General features: G+C 38.0%; 1 protein-coding gene across 9 annotated transcripts in view; it reads right to left on the reverse strand.

The window, feature by feature from the left end:
- The window catches only part of nrcamb (neuronal cell adhesion molecule b), an 89,394-nt gene that overhangs the window by 43,889 nt on the left and 23,749 nt on the right, over positions 1 to 21,756 (reverse strand). For all 9 annotated transcript variants that reach the window (XM_088340392.1, XM_088340396.1, XM_088340391.1 and 6 more), the window contains exons 3-5: positions 6,360 to 6,558; positions 4,391 to 4,496; positions 2,265 to 2,458 (exon numbers count right to left, since the gene is read on the reverse strand). In XM_088340392.1, the coding sequence (XP_088196518.1) occupies positions 2,265 to 2,458; positions 4,391 to 4,496; positions 6,360 to 6,468 (409 nt within the window). In that variant the 5' untranslated portion in view covers positions 6,469 to 6,558. The remainder of the gene's footprint in view (positions 1 to 2,264; positions 2,459 to 4,390; positions 4,497 to 6,359; positions 6,559 to 21,756) is intronic.

Below are 21,756 nucleotides of genomic sequence, written 5' to 3' on the forward strand. Positions count from 1 at the left end.
GGGTTGATAGGAATGGGCATTTTCTAGTCCTAGGTGCTCCCAATAATCTTTAAACACACAGTACAGAAAAATGTAGTTTTAAGATTTGGGGTTCATAGGCCAACTATTGGAATTGTGTTACCTCTATGTAGTGTAAAACACTTCCTCCGATCATGTATAACACCATGGGTTGATTGTATAGCAATACTAAGATTTAGAGTAAAATAGGGTTTTGTTGACCAGAAAGGGCCATTTTTACTCCAACATAGTGTAACAATCTACCTCGGATTTGCAATAAATTCATATCCGCGGAAAAATTTGCTGAGCACAGACTGAAAACAACCTCTGATGTCATTAACTTATCCTTAGTACCACTTAGTGTTTCAAAATACTCTAATGACCATTTTTATGATTTTCATAAGACCAAGAAATGTTATCAATAAAATGGGATTTACCGTACAGCAAAAAATATGATTTTGAATTGGGGTTTATTTCCCAAAATGAGCATGTTTTACCAGTAAGTAGAGGAAAAAACTTTACCCCCCATTATCTATAACACATTGGATTTTAAGTATAACAAAAATAGGATTTATTGTCACTGTTGCCATGGCGCCCAATTGGCCCCGCGGCTCGTTGACGGATTGGCTTTCTTTCTATTTAAGTTCAGTGTTCTCACTCTCCGTTTGTCAGTCCGTCAACGAACCTCTGCCCTACAAGACGTAGGGTCTGACTCGGTCCTGTTTCCTGTTGGTATTTCCTGTCCGGTATTGTTCCCCTTTTTTTTTGTCCTGTTTAATATCGGTTTACAGTTTTGTTCCCGTCTGTTTTTGTCCTGTTTATTATTCTCTCCAGTTTTTGTTCCCGTCCAGTTTGTCCTGTTTATTTTTGATATCCTGTTTAAATATCAATCCTGTCTGTCCCGTCCGGTCCGGTATCGACCCCATCTGTCCGATATCTGCTCGGGCAATTGGTCTCGTCGGTCTCTGGCTTCCTGTCTTTCCACGCCAGACCGCTGCCTAACGTGCATGACTCCCCTTTTCCCGTAAAATAAAAGCTTGTGTGAGAAACGTCACGCATTTGGGTCCTGATCCTGTTCCGGTTCATGACATTTATGATCTGTGTATGTAAGCGTTTTAGTAACTCTAAGTAATGTAAAACCCTCTGCTTACGTAGAAGTCATCGCAGTATAAAAAATGTAATCCTACTCTTTTGGCAGAAAACTTTGCTCATTTTAATTCCATGTATTTTTTTTTTAGAATGAAATAAGAAAATTCATACCTAAAATAAGCCAGAATTTCTTATTGACCACATCGCATATCCTTTAGCTCTGTTTATGAAAAAAAATCTACCTAGATTAAAAAAATGAATGTTAGAATAAGGAAAACAATCTGCAGGTACTAGATGAGATGAATTTGCTTATTGTCTATAAAAACAAGTTAACATGTCTTGAATAAAAAATGGCTTAAAATAAGCTAGGTTTTCTGATAACGGGGTTAACATTTTGAATGAAATCAGAAAATTCATACCTAAAATAAACCAGAATTTCTTATTGACCTCATCGTATATCATTTAGTTATGTTTATGAAAAAGAAATCTAACTAGATTAAAAAAAATGAATGTTAAAATAAGGAAAACAATCTGCAGGTACTAGATGAGATGAATTTGCTTATTGGAAGTCTCTAAAAACAAGTTAACATATCTTGAAGAAAAAATGGCTTAAAATAAGCTAGGTTTTCTGATAACAGGGTTAACATTAATTTTTGGGGATATGTGGGTTAACAGTATAGCATTAACTTGGATTGAGATTATAATTGGGGTTCAGCGGCCAAAAATTGGCATATTTTACTCCTACATAGTGTAAAATCCTTTCTCATATTTTCGATAACCTTAAAGTTCAGGTTGTAGCCATTATAAACCTATTTACAATGTTAGTGGCATTTCATTCTCCTAGCGGTTTGTACTTTCTCTTCATCAAAGCCCACCAAAATGCTCAAAATGGGACTAAGTATGGGTTGGAGTCATTTATAATAATCAGCAAACCATTACAAAAAAAAAGATCACAGCAGGTAATCAACTGTGTCCCCACTTTTTGTGTGTAATCGGAGAAATACAAGAGGAAAATTGCAGCTATTGTCATGCCTCTTTCCCCATGCAAACGTTTACCTTTCAGAACCGCCCCTAAGATGGAAAATTCAACTTGGGTTAATTTTGAAGAAGGGAAAAATACTTTCAGTTTCAAGATTGGGAAATAAAAAAAAGAGAAAAACAGACGGAGAATGACTTACTGGGCTGTCGCACAATGATATCGTTGGAGACAGCCGTCCCGTGTTTGTTCCTGGCTGTGCATTGGTAGGCCCCTTCGTAATGCTCCGCTCTTTCCCGGCTAATATCCACCACCAGGGTCCCTGAATGGGCCCTCATGTGCACGTTGGGGTGCTGCTCTAGGTCAAAGTGGGTGCCGTTCCTTGTCCAGGAGAAGCTGAGGAGACCATTATAAATTATTTACATTTTTGAGGTTATAACTAAGGTATAACTGACTAATAACACAGTTATAACCAGTGCTGGGAGTAATGCGTTAAAAAGTAAAATGTTGCTTTTCTCATGTAACGATTACTATGACTCGTTATTAATATAAAATTGTGAAGCCTTTGGATTGGTGCTGTTCCGAGACCATATATGTATGGGTATATATATATATACATATATATATATATATATATATATATATATATATATATATATATATATATATATATATATAGGCAGCACGGCGGAGCAGTGGCTAGCGCGTGTGCGGCACAGTTCTAAAGTCTTGGGAACCTCCTGTGTGGGTTCAAATCCAGCTCCCGGACTTCCTGTGAGGAGTTTGTATGTACTCCGGTTTCCTCCCACATTCCAAAGACATGCATTTCAGGTTAATTGGAAGGTCCAAATTGCCACTAGGTGTGAATGAGCGATAATGTTGTCAGTTTCTGTGTGCCCTGTTATTGGCTGCCAACCAATTCAGGGTGTCCCCTTCCCACTGCCCGATGATTGCTGGGATGGGCTCCAGCACCCCCCGCGACCCTACTGAGGATAAGCGGTTCAGCTAATGAGATATATATATATATTTTTTAAATTATTATTTTTTTTGGGGTGGGGGGAGAAGATTTCTTTGGACATGTACCGATGCCAGTATTGGTTTTGGAGCAGCGCTACTCTGGATGTTTGTAACAGTTTCACACTTGTTGTGTCTGTTTTGAATAATGTTTAAAATCAATAAAAATATTTTAATAAATCAATATTCAATTGAAGGGCAGCACGGCGGCGCAGTGGTTAGCGCTTGTCATGGGAACCTGTCGTGGGTTCAAATCCAGCTCCAGACTTCCTGTGCGGAGTTTGTATGTTATCCCCGTGCTTGCGTGGGTTTCCTCCGGGCACTCCGGTTTCCTCCCACATTCCAAAAACATGCATTTCAGGTGAATTGGCTCGTCCAAATTGTCCCTAGGTGTGACTGAGCGAGTGAGTTGTCTGTCCCCGTGTGACCTGCGATTGGCTGGCAACCAGTTCAGGGTGTCCTCTGCCCACTGCCTGCTGGGATGGGCTCCAGCACCCCTGCGACCCTACTAAAGATAAGCGGTGCAGCAGATGAGATGAGATGAGAATATTCAATTGTAACTCAAATGTCAATACAATATGGTGCGTTACCCCACTCCTTATCAAAAAAGTTAATGAATTCTATCAATACCTGTTCTGCCTTAAATTATTTAAGTCCTAAAGCAACACACCGCTAATCACGTCTTAAAAGTGGAGTTGGCATGTATATATGGCCCTACAAAATACAACTCAATACAGTTACAATGCCACCATCTCAAGCACAAAGAGCAATAATTTCTCCCTACTGATATTCTCCCTACCGGCTAAATTCATATGTGCATATTTGATTGCGTGTCGGGGATAATAATAATGGTGAGGGGTGTGGCTTGAGCAGGAAAAACAAAATAAATGGGGGCAAACATAAGAACATCATTTAGAAGAGTGCTAAATTTGGGTCTTTTTACTTGTAAAACTATTTTTTGCAATACAGCAAAATGGATGCAGAACCCTTCGAGTGGTTTCAAACCCAAAGACAAAATGAATATAGTGTGTATCGGCAAGGATTTCACAAGAAATATGAAGGCTTCACCACTTCAACGGGTTGGTCTCCATGTTTTCTTCTATTTCTTTTACCATGTGGCTATTTGTAAAGAGTTTCAGGGGGTTGGCTGCGTAGTTAACTTCAGAGTAATGGGCTACTTTTGGGTGTCGGTAATCCGGAGATAACAGGGTTAATTTTTAATGAAGTGAGAAGAAACGTTAATTGATTAATTATTTCTGTAACACGCCCAACACTGGTTAACACTCAGTTATAACACAGACCGAGCGTCTTTACCTGGGATGAGGCTTCCCTTTAGCCTCACAGTGGATAACAATGTTCTCCCGGGGGTCGATAATGTAATCCTTGGGGGACTGGTGAGTAATCGTGGGTGGTTGCGGCACTAAAAGCGACCAGAGAGAAGTAAAGATGATATTTAACCTCGACCATTTCACCCCACTCACAAATAACCACTTAAGCAACGGCAAAAGAAAAAAAGCATGCACAACACAATTCATTAAATCGTACCAGCGCCAGGGCTCATATTCTGTCACTTCATGCCGATTGCTACGACTTTGTTCATGAGACAAAAGCTAAAAACAAACATGCAGCACGCTTGATTTCCACTGCAACGAAAATCAACAATTCAACGGGCACGCATCCTTCCTGGGACTTACGTCGTTCCAGCACTTTCCCAAAAAGATTCCGCAAAAGTCACAATAAAAGTCACAATAAAGAGAAGCAGACGTTAGTGTGGAAACGGTGGCATTTGTTTTAAAATACTTATATAGCAAAACATAGAAATACAAAAACTATATAGTGTTTTAGGAACCCCCCCCAAAAAAACTGTAAAATTTGTTAGTAAAAAAAGTAAGAGTTTGACTTGGATCAGAATACAGACGCCCCCCTACTTACAAACATTCGAGTTACGAAAAAAACGGTAGGTACGAACATTTTTTCAGGATCTCGAAAAATACATGGACATTGCTGTAAGGTAGATTTTTATTGTGCACCTTTTTCTGAGTACAGGACACTACTGTAGTGCTTCTTTCCGCCTATACCGGTGTGTGGCACTGTGAGAGCTCATCCAGCATCCACCCTGAAGAAGAAATCCGGCTTCCTCTTTGTGTGTAAACATACTATACTGTATCTTCAGCGCGCTAAAAACATTTTTATTGTTAAATATCTCGTGCATGTATTAAATATGGTTGGTGTAAAGTATAAATAAGAGGGGAGCCATTTCTTTTGAAATGAAAGTGGAATAAGAAAGCTTGATGCGGTTGAGAAAAAGGTCGGATCACTTTTTTTCGGCCACTTTCTGCCACGGAGGATGTCGCCTAACTCTTGAAGCTCATCTTTCAAAAGTAAGTTAAACTTAACTTTATTTATCTTTATGTATTATTTCATGAAATGTATACTTATATAAACCTTAAACATACAAAGTATAGCACTAAAGCACTTATAAACACATTCAACTTGAGAACAAGAACATATCTCGTTTGTAAGTAGGCAAGTATATACCTATTTGTTAAAAGACATTTATGAAATCTATCCAACTTGTACAATTGTTCTTATTTATCCTTTATCTAAAATATTGAAATAGCAACAGCTACAAGAATGTTGTTGTAAATGACATTGTAATTATCAATAAACAACAATCAACAATTATTGGGCTGATTCTTAGTGGTTGATGTTATTTTGAGTTACTCTCTTGTGCTAATTTAATATTAGAAACCAGTAATTGTTGTTGATGTTTCTATGAACGATCTATTTTAAATGATTCTGGGTCATTATTTTTATAAAAGTCAATCTAAAGTACTATTGGTATGGAACCTTGGAAATGATATCGCCGACGACTCAGTTAAATATTGGTAGCGATCTACAAATGTGGTATTGAACGTCTGTAATAACGATGAGCAACTGATCAGGAATCGTTTTCGAGCCGGTATCCTGCCATACATTAACCTATCGATACTTGTATCGCCCGAAACGTGCCTGTTATCTTGAAAGACAATTTCAAATAAAAACTAAAAAAATGTCCCTCAGCGTGAAATTAAACGTATCTCGTTCGTAAGATGGGGAGTGTCTGTAATAATTCACAATTTCCCATATAAGTTGCACCTGTGTATAAGTCACACCCCCGGTCACATTATGAAAAAAAATTGTGACTTGTACTCCGAAAGATACGGTGATTTAATTGAGATGTAACCTCTATTAATGAGGCGCGACAAGGTCTTGTGTTGTCTAATGTGTTTCATTGTCTTACAGTCTAGCGGGACCTCCAATGCTGTGGCAAGACGTCCCAGTACTATGGTCAGCACCAGCAGTATCTGCAGCATCACGTATGTCTCGCCCATCCTCCTCCTCTCCATCATTAGCTTGTGACGCCAAAGTCCACCACTGATGAGCTCCACCTCCCCTCGCTCGGTCCTGCGGTGGGGGGGACACGTGCACGCTGACTCACGCTGCAAGGACAGAAAGACAAAAAAAAAAAAAACAGAACGTTTGAGGGGAGAATGCGAGCGAGGGGCAGACCCATTTTTGTCTGCAAGAGTGGAAGCAGATCAATGGAGCACTCTGACTGAGCGGGGCAAACGTGAGATGGCACTACTGCTGATGTCATATTGATCCTGCAAGCAACAGTTGACCTTCACATTCACAACTGAACTCCAGATACCAAATCCCTTAATTTAACTTGTTTATTTAAGCTGCAAACAGCAAATATCAAGTGTGGGACTGATTGCATTGTTGATCATCAATACCGCCTTTTTCAATAGTCACATTTGAGTATCTGCCGTCACTAAGCAATAACATGAGATATATATTACTAAATCATGTCAATAGTTCAGGAAAAGAAAAGAACAGATAAGAAGACCAAGATGAAGACCATTGATTAGAAGAAAGTGAAAATGACCTAGATGGAGATTAAAAAGGAAAAAAAAGAAAAGAAAAGAGAGGACACAAACAAGACAAAGAACACAAAAAACAATTGAGATGCACTGAAACCAGAGAGAAGCAACAGGAAACAAAAAAAAGAAAAGCGAGAAGACCCCGAAGAAAATGAAAAATGCAAAAAGACAAAGAAGATGGAAAAAAATAAATGGAGACTAAAAAAAAAGACAAAGACAAGCAAGATAGAGAAGACAAACAATAAGACAAATAAACTAAATACAAAGATGAAGACGATGGGGGAGAAAGAAGATGAAGACAATTTAGAAGGTGGGGAAATGGATAAAAAGAAATGAAGAAGAAGGAGAAAACTACCACAACAAAAATGAACAAGACAAAGACAAACAAGACAGGGAAAACAAAAACCACTAAGAAGACATAGACAAATAAAATATACAGTAGAAACATAATAGATTAAACATATAGAACAGGGGGAAGACAAGGAAGATACCAACTAAACAAAGAACAATAAGACATAGAGTTAAATTTGAATAATAAAATAATGAAGAAGACAAAGAAGAAGAGGAAGAAGAAGACTAGGAGGCGAGGGAGAAGAGGGGAAAGTAGACAAAGAACACAAAATTGATCAAGGGAGTGAAGAAGACTTAGGAAAATGAGGACAGAAGATGGAAAATAAGACTAAGAAGTAAACAAACAAGAGAAAGAAAATACAAATTAAAAGGGAAAAGAAGATGGAGAAGAAAAGGAAAAATCCAACCAAAACAAAGAATAAAAGACCAAGACCTGAAACAAGGATGAGGAGGAGGGCAAATGAAATATTAGGAAGAGGCAGAGTACAAACAAGACAAAGATTGGTAAGACAGAGGATGAGGATGAAGGACAGAGATGAAGTTGAAGACAAAGAAGGCAAAGCAAAGGGAGAAGACAAAGGCAAAGATGACAGAAAAGAAGACAAAGAGTATTGGGGGAAAGAAGACGAAAATGAAGAGAAAAAAGATTAAGGACACTAATACGATGTAATAAAAAATAAATAAGAAATGATGAAAAGAAGAAGACCAGAATATGATTTGTAGGAGGGGGAAAAAATTGGATTTAGCAATCACAGTTCTTTTACTCGCGTATCATGTTTTCAAGGGGAAAATGACATTTCGAGTTAGCATAGGCTAACAGTTATATCTTCTATGTCCACACTAAAGTGCGAGCCACCAGAAGTTCACAGCCATCAAAAGCAATTATTCAAACCGATACCATCAGTATAATTTCCTATTTGCATAGGTTGCCAAGCCTGAAAAAAGCCCAAAACTGGGAATGGTATGCCTGCCGGCTTTTATCTCCCTTAAAGCTGTCGGCTCAAAACGCAAAAGTCGCAGTGAGGGCGGACATGCTCATTTTTCTAATCGCAAGAGCACACATTGGACTTTGCGCTTCACTAGAAAGAGAAATAAAAATCGGCTTGTCAGACACAAAGCAACGCCGGGGCAGGCCCGATAGTGAGGCCGGAAGTGGGGGTCCGGGGGATTTGTCTGGGACCACAGGGCGCCAAAAGACCAAAAAGATGGAGCCACGTTCTTTTCGAGCTTGGAAGTTTTGTTTGGTGGCTTGCCTAACAAAAAGACAATCAAGGAAATTACGATGAAATAGTCAAAACTGAATGGACTACACAACAAGAAGGTTTTTTAACATTCTTCTTGGGTCAATTTCAACTTTGTTGTTCTTATTTTGTTCTTTGGTTGGCATGTATCCCTTGTTGAACTAGTTTTAGTTGATTTTCAGTGACCAATCAGGTGGTAAAGTTTAAATTTTTCAACCCCTTTCCTCTATTTTTGTATATTAGCAACACGACCTGGAAATACTACAGTATATGGTCATTGTAGGTCAAATGCTAATGCTAATACTATAGAAACATGCCCCGAGGCAAGGTTTAGCCCACTTGTTCTCATATATAAGAGTCTGGGTAAAAAGTTGACATTATAAAGGAATAATCCCCCTTTCAAGTAAATGTTACTCATTTTGAAGATGTGAAATACAATATTAACTATTTGATGATTTATCTTAAGGATATAATCATTTTATAGGGAGTATTTTTACGTTAAAGTTAAAAAAGCATCTGACATCTGCTATTAAGTGGTTTTCCTCATGTTAAGTATTTTTTTTAGATATATATGTCAAGAACCGGAACAGGATCAGGACCCAAATGCGTGATGTTTCTCACACAAGCCTTTTATTTTACGGGAAATTGGGGAGTCATGCACGTTAGGCAGCTGTCTGACCTGGAATGATAGGAAGCCAGAGGCCGACGAATTGATACCAATTGCCCGAGCAGATCTCGGACAGACGGGGTCGATACCGGACAGGACGGGACAGACAGGATTTGAAATCAAAACAGGATATCGAAATTAAACAGGACAAACTAGACGGGAACGAAACTGGAAATCGATATTAAACAGGACAAAATAAACGGGAACAATACTGGACAGGAAATACCAACAGAAAACTAGACCGAGTCAAAACCCACGTCTTGCGGGGCAGAGGTTCGTTGACGGAGTGACAAAGGAAGAGTGAAAGCACTGAGCTTAAATAGACGGAAAGCCAATCTGTCAACGAGCCGCAGCTGGCGCCACACGGGCGGGGCCAATTGGGTGCCATGGCAACTGTGACAATATTGTCATGATTGCTGACACCTGCGACTGCCCCGTTGGCGCCAACAGCCACGGGACCTGATTGGCTGTTGGACTCTTTTTAAACTCCCGTCTTCCAAAAGGCACTCGTCAGACCGTCTGCGAACCTATGCTCTCAGCTAGGCAAGCTTTTGTACTCACCGACATTATCCTGCCCTGTTTTCCTGCCTGATACCTGTTGCCGACCTTTTTCTGGACCCGTTTCTGCTTTTGCTCCTCTGTCCCACCCATCGAGCTGTTTTGCCCGGTTTCCTGCCAGGTACCTGTTGACGACCTCTTTTCTGGACCCGTTTCTTTTTGCTTCCCCGTCCTGGCCATCGACCTGTTTTCTTGCTGTCAACGACTACCCTTGCTCGACACAGAAGTGCCACTTCCGCGTTTCTGCCATCTGCTACCCGCGATTGACGGTCATCGGATCGTGGACGCAAGCACTGCTCTCTTTCTTAATAAAAACTGAGTAAAACGAATGCTATTGGGTCCTGTCTCCATTCCTGGCTTGTGACAAATATATATTTAAATTAGGAAGAGTTCTTTTCAGTAAAAAGGTTAATATATTTGATCATGTTAAATACTATTTTTATTATTTGATGATTAAATTTAACAATTTCATATTTTTATATATATCCTATACATATGAAGTATGTTTTAATTTTAAATTAAAAGGCATTTAGCATTTGCCATATCAGATTTTTTTCTCTTTTTAAGTTTATTTTTTTAATGTTTGATAGAAGTTGACAACATATTTTTTAACAATCTGAAAAATAATTACCAGTACTTAAACATACAAAAAGTATGTGCACATTGAACTTGAAAAACTGGTAACAAATAAGCATAAAATACATATCTTTTTACATTATCAATTATTTCAATCATTCCTTATTAACATAAGTTGATTAATTGAATTAGTTAATCAAAATATTAATTTTGAAAATGTTTTAGTTTTTATTATTAATTTAATAATAATCTTTCATATTTTATTCTGCCATTTGAGATGATTTTGCTCGTTTTTAAAATTACTTTTCATATTTCACAATAACCATTTTAAATAGGCAGAATTCATATGCAAATGAAAAATGGAAAAAAAGATGGAAAATATCCATAAAAAGGCTGGAGAACATTTTTTTTCCCATTGCAAGTTTAGTTTAGTGGGAACGCATAGAACAGAAGTTTCCAACCTTTTTCAAGCAGCGAGCTACTTTTTGTTACATCTTAGCGCAAAGAGCACCCAGTTTGACGAGAATTTCTAAGCTGGATGGCTTGCTAAAAAGCTAAAAAGGTAACTTGATAGCTAGCTAGAAAAGTAAACGGGTCGTAGCTAAAAGAGTAAAAAGCCAACTGAATAGCTGAATAGAAAGCTTACAAAAAGCTATATCACTAACTATAAATGCCAAAAATTTGCTTGATAACTAGCAAAAGAAAGTTAAAATGTTAGCTTGATAGCAAAAGATGTAAAAAGCTAGCTAGAAAGCTAAAACACTAGGGTGATTACTAGCTAAATGCTAAAAAGTTAGCTTTAAAAGCTGTGCATGTTTTGCTCATTGGCTTTATAAAACCCAAAAATTGGAATTTAGTTTGTTGTATATCCTGTAAATTAAATTGATAAAAAGATACATTTGTTTAATGCATGAATCGTTTTTCATTCAATCCCTAAATATAGCCTAAAAATAATTAGCAATTCTTGAATGATTTTTTTCCACGAAGCCTATGAACTGGAATTCAAATATTTGAATATCTATATTAACAACTTGACATGTTATTACTATGTTGTTACTATGTTATTACCAGGTTAATTACTTAAAAAAAAAAAAGTTTAAATGGACTCAGCTAACCAATAAAAAATGATTTTACTTAAAAAAATTGCAATGACCCAGCACTGGCGAGCTATTACTCAGGGGGCACCCTGGTGGCAGAGCCCTGGCATAGAACATATTACAACCAGGACAATGATTTAATTGACAACCCACCCAAGACAATTTTGCCTGTTTTAAATATTTTAGTAGAAGTTAAAAATCTGAAAGAGATATCTAAAATAGGCCAAAATTACATGAAAAATAGGTAAAAAATATGCATTAAAAAGTCAAGTCAAGTCATGTTTATTTGTGACGCCCTTAATCACAAAGGGTCTCAAAGGGCTGCACAGACCACAGATTATTGCAAAACAAATCACTTTAAAGATGTTTTTTAACCCTTAACAATCATGTACATTTCACCCAAAATCCCAATCCAAGACGTACCCAAAATAAATTGAATGCTCTTCCTGAACTGTTCGGGGAATACGGATAGTTTTGGTCTTTTTTGAAAGGTAACATTCTGATTTTTGTCCCAAACTAAAATAATCACTGCAAGTTCTACAAACATTGAGTAATCTAGGACGGAGCACACAGAAATAGAAGGTTTTTTATTCTCGTATGATTTTTTTTTTTTTTAATGCCTGCAAAACAGTGTAGCATTGGAAGATTGAAAACAGAATGAGGCCTTACCTGGTCTCGGGTAAAATTTTATCACAATCTGAAAAACTAAACATTGTATTTTACACACTTTTCTAAATGTATGTCAAAAAGCATTTCCAAAAGTGGCCATTTGGAGTCGACCTGTTTACAGCTCTAAAAGCTCTGCAACCGTGTATTTTACTTTGGCCAATTTTTAGACACTGTGAAAGAGTTGTAAATGTTTGACTACTCTTTCAAGAAGTCAATCACTGATATGCTAACGATCATTACTGATATGATAATCGCGCATAAAAATGGAGCTCGAGTTCCATAATAGGATTGTTGGTTTATTTTCGGCTCTAAATTTGAATAACAACATTTTTTTGTAGTGCAGGTTCAGATTAGTGGGAGCGCATAGAACATATTACAACCAAGAGAATGATTCAACTGGCTGCACATTCAAATCAAAAACACTTGTGTCTTGCATCTAAAAGACATGCTAACACTTTGTCCCCATTAGCTTTTCACGCTTCCATCAAAGAGCCGTTTATTGTCATTAGGGTTTCGGATGAGCAGAAGCTTATCCAAGCTAACTTTGGGCGTGAGATGAGCTGACCTCGACTCCACTCTGCTGCTTTAATTTACATTGCTGTTTCCAGTGCATGCAAAAAGAGAAGTCGGTAAATGAAGGGCACGTACGTTAATTCCCCGACATGTCCCCCCCTGCAAAAATCGGTACTGGCCACCGCTGCAAATGAGAAATCAGTCATGCAGCCTAAAAATAGCCACATAAGAAGAGACCGGGGAGGGCTAATTAGGAATAAAAGTGTTAATTATGAATGCGGAGGTGAAGCCTTGCATGGTGATTTCTATCTGGAAAGCTTCCAGGGTGGATCGGTTTCATATTTTAATGAGCTGTGGAGGCTACGCTCCGGCCGCCCGTCGTAATTGTATAGCTTCTCTGTGTGTTGTGTGGGGGCCCCGGGCCCCTGGCATCCCCACTAAGAACGTTTATGGGGTTCCGCCAAAAAAAGCTGTCAAACGGACGATAACATCAAGGAAGAAATTTGGGCTGACAGGCCAATCTTTTTATGCACCACCCTACCCCATTATTTCCCAGCATCCCACCACTGCACAAAACCTGAGCAAACAAACGAAGAAATGAATCAGACGTGCTGCAGATTCATATCAGCAGAACAGCACATCATTCAGTGCCCTTGTATTGGTTTTTGTTATCTACGTGACATTACAGAGGCGGATTTTTATTGAATTTGATTATTTTCAGAGAAAAAGCGTTGCTAGGTAATTAAAGAGTAGATCTGAACTACAGTAGAGTGTGACAAAATGGTTATGAAATGTCATTGTCATGATTACCGATGTGAATCACCTGTGCCTGCTCATTTGGCGCCAACCGCTACGGGCTCTGATTGGCTCCCTGTCACTATTTAAACCCAGTCCTGTCAATCCCCTGTTGTCAGTCCGTCAACAAACCTCTGCCCCGCAAGACGTGGGTTCTGACTCGGTTCTGTTTTCCTGTTGGTATTTCCAGTCCGGTATTGTTCCCGTTTATTTTTGTCCTGTTTAATATCGATTTCCAATTTCGTTTCCCGTCTATTTTTGTCCTGTTTATTATTCGCTCCAGTTTTCGTTCCCGTCTTGTCTGTCCCGTTTTTTTTTTCGATATCCTATTTCATTATCAATCCTGTCTGCCCGTTCTGTCCGGTATTGACCCCATTTGTCCGATATCAACTCGGGAAATTGGTATCGATCTCGTCGGCCTCTGGCCTCCTATCATTTCACGCCAGACTGCTGCCTAACGTGCATGCCCCCCCATTTCCCGTCAAATAAAAGGCTTGTGTGAGAACATCACACGTTTGGGTCCTGATCCTGTTCTTGTTCTTGACAAGATGAGCTTCAAGAGTTGGGCAACTTGCCCCTCCGTGGTAGAAAGTGGCCGAAAAAAAGCAATCCAACCGTTTTCAACACCGCATTAAGCTTTCTTATTCCACTTTAATTTATAAAGAAATGGTTCGCCTCTTCTTTACACTTCACACCAACCATATTGAATGGATGCACGAGATATTAGACAATAAAATGTTTTTAGAGCGCTGGAGATACAGTATAGTATATTTACACACGAACTGACAGGACTCTGACTCTGAAAGGAAGAGGAAATAAGCACTACAGTACTGTCCTGTACTGGGAAAAAGGTGCACAATACAAACTTACAGAAATGTTCCAGAATTTTTCGACATCCCGAGAAATATGTTCGTATCTACCGTTTTTCATTAGTCGAATGGTCGTAAGTCGGGGAGCGTCTGTATTATGATACATATTATCATTATATTTTCACCATTTTAGTTTGGCGGGTCGTATAAATAAGCCTGAAAGGCTGTATGTGCCACGCAGGCCGTAGTTTCCCTACCCCTGCTCTACAGACATGCATAAAAGATACAACTATATCCATGACAATAAATTCACATTATTTCCACGGATGCTTTACTTTACCCTACTGGAAACCCTCAGAATTTCTAAGAGTGCGATTGCATAAACCACTCCTTTGCCGGTTTTACATATTTATATAAAATGATGCAATCTTTAAATGGCTTTTTTATGGAAGAGGGCACCGACGGGGCATAGTCGGGAAGAAAGGTTTATTGTGCACACCTTCTGTGACAAATGGAGGTCAACGGCAGAAGAGAGAACCGCGAATCCTCGCCGGAAAAAAAGCTTTTGCAACAATGAGGACGTCGTGTAAAGAAGACGTGCAGTCAAAGGGAACTTTGTGGGGGAAACGTCTCGCTCGTCTCGCTTGTCTCATAAAGAAGAGGGGAAGACGTCGAGAACTTGGCGGATTTTTGACAAAGGGTTTTTTTTTCCTTTCTTTAAATTATTTATAACCATGTTTCAATTGGACTACTTTGAGGAACTATCACTTTGTTGGATCTCAAGGCGTTAATTTGGTAGCCTAGCAAAGAAACGCTTGTCGTAAATATTAATCCCGATTCAATGCAATGATTCCAAATAATGACTGTAAAAAAATAATTTTGCAAATCAAATGTTCTCTTTAGACTAACAGATAATTTAGCTCATTTTAAACATTAAGTCAGGACCAGAACGGAAACAGGACCCACTCGCGTAACGTTTCTCACAAGTTTTATTAGAAGAAAGGGAAAGGGTTGCGCCCACGATCCGGGGATTGCTGGACGCGGGAAGCAGGTCGCTCTGAACACGGAAGTGGGACTTCCGTGGCAAGCGATGTCGGGAACGGAAAAAATGGGTCAGTAGCCGGGATAGAAGAGCAAAACGTGGTCGGGATCAAAAACGTATCGTTATACGAGACGGGAGAACAGACAACAAACAGATCGTAGCGGGAGACAAACAGGAGCAAAAACATGGGACAGGCGAAGAAGGGCTTGCAGACGGACCGACAAGACGGACCAACAAAAGGAGACTGACAGGACAGAGTTTAAATACTGACAGGGAGCCAATCTGTCAACAAGCTGAAGCTGGTGCCACACGGATGGGGCCAATTGGGCGCCATGGCAACCGTGACACATTATTATTTTCTGAAAATAAATAGTTAAATTTTATTTAAATACCCCAAGTATGAAATTAACAAATCTTTATTATCCTTCAAAGTGATATTTATCATCCGTCTTCTTCAACAAAACAAAACAAAAAACATGATAAAAGGAAATAAATCCTGATTTGGAGTCCTACTTGGATTGTAATGATGATAATCTTAGCTTCTAAAAATGCTCTTTTTATTCAGTTTATTCATTTTACCTAAAATTACAAAACAAATTAAATCTTTAAGACTTTTTTCAGTTTCTTATATGTATTATTTGTCTTATTTTACCAAATATATTAATGAAATAAACAGTAAATAAATATTTTTTTTTTTCATATTTTTTTTTAAAGAATGATACATCTGTGTTTTTTTTGTCTTACTTAAAAAATCGTAAAATTGTGAAACAAGAAAAATACAACAAAATACCCCAAATAAATGAATATTTAAATGTTTAATATATTAATAAAATTCAACAAGAGTATATTTGTATACATACATTTTCTTACTTTTTAAAACCAAGATAATGTTGCCGTAATTCAATTTATTATTTTTTTCTATATTCCTAAAACAAGATACTATGTTTGCTAGTATTAATGAAAAAACTATTAAATATAAAAAAAAACCTTCTCTGCTACATCATATTACTTTCCTTATTTTATGTGTTTTATGTTAATAAAATCTGAAAACAATAGCCAGGTAATCAAAGTTTTATTATTCTTATTTTCCTCTCCCAAAAGAATAAAGTCAAATAAGAAAAATAATAATTTATTTTTATGGAAAAAAAAAGAGTATATATATATATATATATATATATATATATATATATATATATATATATATATATATATATATATATATTATTGTTTTGCTGTCAATGAAATTACTAGAAATTATGTTTCTGATTCAATTTTAGTTTTGAGACTTTTCATCCTAGTCTGACACAATGTTGTATATATAAAACTTAAAGTATTTATCAATATAAAAACTCTAGTTAGTTAGTCAAATAATTCATTTCCTTATTTTCTACAGAGAAAATGTACAAAATTACAGTTAAACAAACAAAAAAATAAAACTAAAAATCATTTTCAAAGCCATTGCATCTATTCTAACCAACAAGTGAACGCAAATACTGAAGGTCAGCATCCGTGTCCCAGAAACTAAATTGAAGCATGTAGCGGCTTGAATGAATATCAAAGAGCGTCAACGAGGGGAATGGAATTTAATCCACTTTACTTTTGTCTGGCCAGTGCAAAACTGATGCAACTCTCTCAAGCTTGCCAGCGTGCGATAATGAATGTGAATGATTGCGAAGTTATGCGCTCATTACGAAGATGAGCGGAGGCTGCTAGCTTACAGCTCACTGATTGGTTTCCCGAGTGTCTCTCCTGATAGGACATTAAACAAATAATGTATGATGAGAAGAAATTACAACTATAGATTTCATGTGTATAATTTATTATATTTCCATATTTCAGGCTTCAAACTTAAAGATAAAAAACTAAAAATATGACTGGACAACATGTAAGACAAAATCATGGTGTGGAACCAAATTATTTGAACATATTATATTTAAAACGAAAAAATAAATAAAAAGTAGGTGTCGAAAAAATATTGGGCCCCTAGCTCAGCCAACTGACTAAACTGACTACAGAAATTCCCTGATGACTTCTGAATGATCCAATGTCAACCTGAATGACTTCAATGACAAACAGTACATCTGTGTGTCAGTTTAAATGCACCAGAACAGATTGATCATTGAAGCGTTATGATAGCATCAAACATCACCTGGCATGTCCGAGATAAAGTTGTGGAGAAGTTCAACCAGGATCGTAGAATATTCTGCCATATCTACAGTTTTTCAGTTTTTTATTGATATCCACATTCTTACAATGAGATTCTCATGGGACCAATTGTACCCAACTGCTGTGTTGGGAGTCATTAGGTGACCAAACCCCCCAATTCCAACCCCTAATACCGAGCGCCAAACAGGTAGCAATATTTTAAGTGTGAGGCTCGAACCAGCAACCTACCAGTCTCAGGGCGGGCGCTCTACCCCTAAGGCAAGAGTACTGTGTGAAAATTACTCCAAACTTACCAAGACCTGGCCGTCCCTCCAAACTTTCAGCCCAAACAAGGAGAAAACTAATCAGAGAAGCAATCAAATGGCCCCTGATCCCATTAGATGACCTGCAGGCACACACAGCTGAGGTGGGACAAACTGTGCATATTACAACTATTGGTCATACTTAAAATACATTATGGAAAAGTGGCAAGAAGAAAGGGCTTTCTAAAACAATACCATAAAAAAGAGCGTTTGGCATTTGCAAGAAGCCTCAGGGAAGACACAAATAACATGTGGAACAAGGTTGTGTGGTCAGATGAGAGCAAAAATGAACTTTTAGGTTGAAAGGAAAGTGTTACGTTTGGCGCAACAGTAACACTGCACATAACCCTGAAAACATCATCTCTCTGTCAGACATTGTGGTGGCAGCATCATGCTTTGGGGTTGCTTTTCCTCAGCAGGGACTGGGAAGATTGTTAAGGTTAATGGAAAGATGGATGGAGCCAAATACAGGGTGATTCACACAAAATCTACAATGGAATGGTTTATTACCAACACTATAAATCTGTTGGAATAGCCAAGCCAAAATCCAAACCATAATCCTATAAAGCATTTGTAGAAAGAATTGAAAAAATCTGTGCATAAACGATCACCATTAAACCTTAAGGAACTGTAGATGTTTTGTAAGAATGAGCTAATATTTCTGTTTTTTGCAAAATTTATAGAGCCGTACCCAAAAAGACTTGTGGCTGTGATCACAGCGAAAGGATATTGTGTTAACTCAAATACTTATATTTTTGGAACACCTACTTTTGAATAATTATTTGTTAGCACAATAGAAAAAGTTGAATACATTTGGTTTCTTTTCACAATTGTGTCTAACATGTTGCAGATTCTTACAAATATTTCGAGTGTTTTAATCTATAAGTTTAAAGCCTGAAATATGGCAATATTTCAAAACTTTTTTGGAGGGACAAAACTTTTTCAAGGCACTGTATAATAATATGTTCAGAAAGCGTCAGTAATATTACACATTTTCACTGCAGGGGATAAAGAATATGTGACCCAGACCGGGCTGCTCTGCCCGTGGCTCTCGTTACCCCCAGAAATCCCCCCCCTCCATCTCAGTGCCACAATGAAAGTCCCATAGCCTCCCTCGCCACGATCTTCTCATTAGCTTTTATAATTGGGGAGCGGTATGCAAATAATTGCCGCGTTTAGCATATGAATCAGGGGCCACCACCTTTCAACTGCACTGTACAACTCCAGAAAATGGAGTGGAAGCTTGAATTTCTCGCATCTGTCGTCAATATGGCGTTTGAGAGGTTTTATCTGCGACAAAGCGAAATAATTAACTACATCTATTCAGGGTATAGTGCAACTGGGATCAGAGTGTGGATTTTGAATGATTTACAAATCTTGAAACAAACGAATAACCGTACATACATGGTGTTGGTGAGTATTCCGATTACAAGGCTGAAGCGAGAGCAACGTTGTTTCTGCGAGTCGTAAATTATTATATAGGTGGACACCCTTGTTTAAATGAATTGTTTCATTTGGATTATTAGTACATAATTTGCATTTTTTTGCACAAAGTTCAAAAGATATTCTGTTTTTTTACCCCTAAATTTATCCAATTAGTGAGTCACGTGTTCAACATTTTGAGAATCAGGCAGATAATATGTTTAATTTATGGTCCGCCCATCTCTTATTTTATTCTTGAGAATTGTTAGTACTCACAAAGCCGGTTCACCCTGTGCGAGCCAAAAACACTCCAGGATTCTTTTTTTCCCCGTCTCCGGCACCCTGGCCAATATTGTCCACGGCTTCTTTTGGTTGCATGCAGATTGAAACATGGGTTGGCCGTGGCGAAGGCACGGAAGCGAAAATCCCGGCCTGTTAAAGCAAAGTGGAACCGAACGGCGTTTGGCTTTCATTTAATCGCTTCAGAACCTCGGAACAGAAGGACTTCTCCTCCCCGGAGGCAGAATGGTGGGCAATATGAAAGCCGTCTAGTGTCAATGGCTTGTAAAAGGCCTTGCATTGAATACAAATTGCCAGTCATTAAATTCGCAAAGGAACCCTGATACACTTGGGCATTGGCTCATATCGCTAATAATCCTAACCTTAAATGACTGAAGATTATAACTTTTATCAGTACTTGTGACTTTTCCCTTTGAAAAAGTCCAGCACACATGACAGATATCAACCATTGGTTGATTGTGTTTGGTCCTGAACATCAAACGACACGTTTTAGTTCTCACAAGTACAAAAATAAAATACGACAGAGGCTGGTTATTCCTGCCCTGTCATAAAATTAATAATATGTGGCCCGCTACTAATGTTGACCAGGTATTAAATGAGTTTGTACAAAAGAAAAACAATAACCATTTTACCACCTTGCCCTTGGCTTTCTGCCAGAATTTTAGCCCACCCCATTTCCGACGTTGCGACTGTAAATAAAAAAGGAAAGTTGACTGCCTACAGGACACGTGGAAATTTGAGTATTTTTTCACCAAAACCCGAAACAACTGCATCTCCCTAATTTGAGTCGTAGCGGTTGTCAAATAATATAATATCAAGAGGCACTTTCAGAAGAAACATGCGGACAACAAAAAAGCTAACTGGAAAATAACGCTGTGAAAAGGTGAAGCAAGTGGAAGCTGTTTGTTGGCTCAGCAGCGCTTTTCCCGAGACCTCACGAGTCAAATTAAAATGCTAAAAAGGCGCGACACTAATCGCCAAGAACTGCAAACCTTCAACGGAGGGTGAATCCATTAAAGGCTGTACAAAGAATGCCAGGGTAAATAGTCAGCCCTCACACATTTTCAGCTTAACAAATCCGGCCCGCTTTATCAAAAGTTCGGGAATCGACAAACTATCGCAGAGGTCAGGAACCTATGGCTTGCGACCCATATATGGCTCTTTCCATGAGTACATAGGGCTCAGAGAGGAAATTATGTTTATGCAAATCTCATGTAAAGCGCTCCAATTATAACATGAGCAGAGTCAAGTCTAGTGTAGGCATAGTTGATATAGCTCTAATATTATGAATGGTTATATGGATATATAAATAGCATACTCCCCACTACAGTTTACAGTCAAGGTGTCACACCAACTGACCCAGTTTTGGCTGTACGCTGCTGAGGAATCCTTTATAGGGAAGCTTATTAAATAATATATATTCACTGTTGAGACACTTTATGATAATAACCCAAAGAAAAACTGTAAACAGCCAGAAACGTTAGCAAAACACACAAAGCAATTTGATTGTAGCTATGCACACAGCACACTTCTCTCTGCCCAGCACCGTCTGCACTGAGGGTAAATACGTCAGTATCCTCATTTGCAGTATTTTGAAACATTTTTACAAAAGAACTCTGCCTGCCCCTTGTTTTGAAGCCATTATTTAAGAAAAAAAATGAAGGTCGAATCGAAGTTTAAAGTGGTATATTTGTTGATATGGCACACAGTTTCTGCCATTATTCTTATTTAATAAATGTATCAAATCATCTAAAGTCACACAGTGAAATAAAATGCACTGAAAAGTTTGATTGTGTCTAGTATGGCTCTCTCTCAAATAAATAAATACATAAAAATCTAAATATTTTGCTATTATGGTTTAAAAAACAAAGCAGTGCAGAAATAGGCAGCTGGGCACTTTTACTTGGGCTTGGTTCAATCCAAAACAAAGACAACCGACTCAACAGTCAAAATTGTGCTTTTTGGTCTCTTTGTGACGCCGTATTTTGTATTCTTCCTTAAGCAGTCGTTTTTAAGTCGCGATACACAATACGGTGACATTTACTGGGCATATATACAATCATGTTGTAAAGATTTGGGGTATAATCTCCTTTGAATCTTCCCTTAATGTGAATAGAAAATGAATCAGTGAAAAACACTCAATAATTCTACTTTTGAATACATTATTTCTCTTTCCTAAGCAGTAGACACAGAAAACTATATTGTGGATGGATGCCTTTCAATGCATTGTGAATGTTACTGTTTGT

This window comes from Urocampus carinirostris, chromosome 7, assembly GCF_059441175.1.
Source record: "Urocampus carinirostris isolate Australia breed hairy pipefish chromosome 7, RoL_Ucar_1.0, whole genome shotgun sequence".
Classification (NCBI taxonomy): Eukaryota; Metazoa; Chordata; class Actinopteri; order Syngnathiformes; family Syngnathidae; genus Urocampus; species Urocampus carinirostris.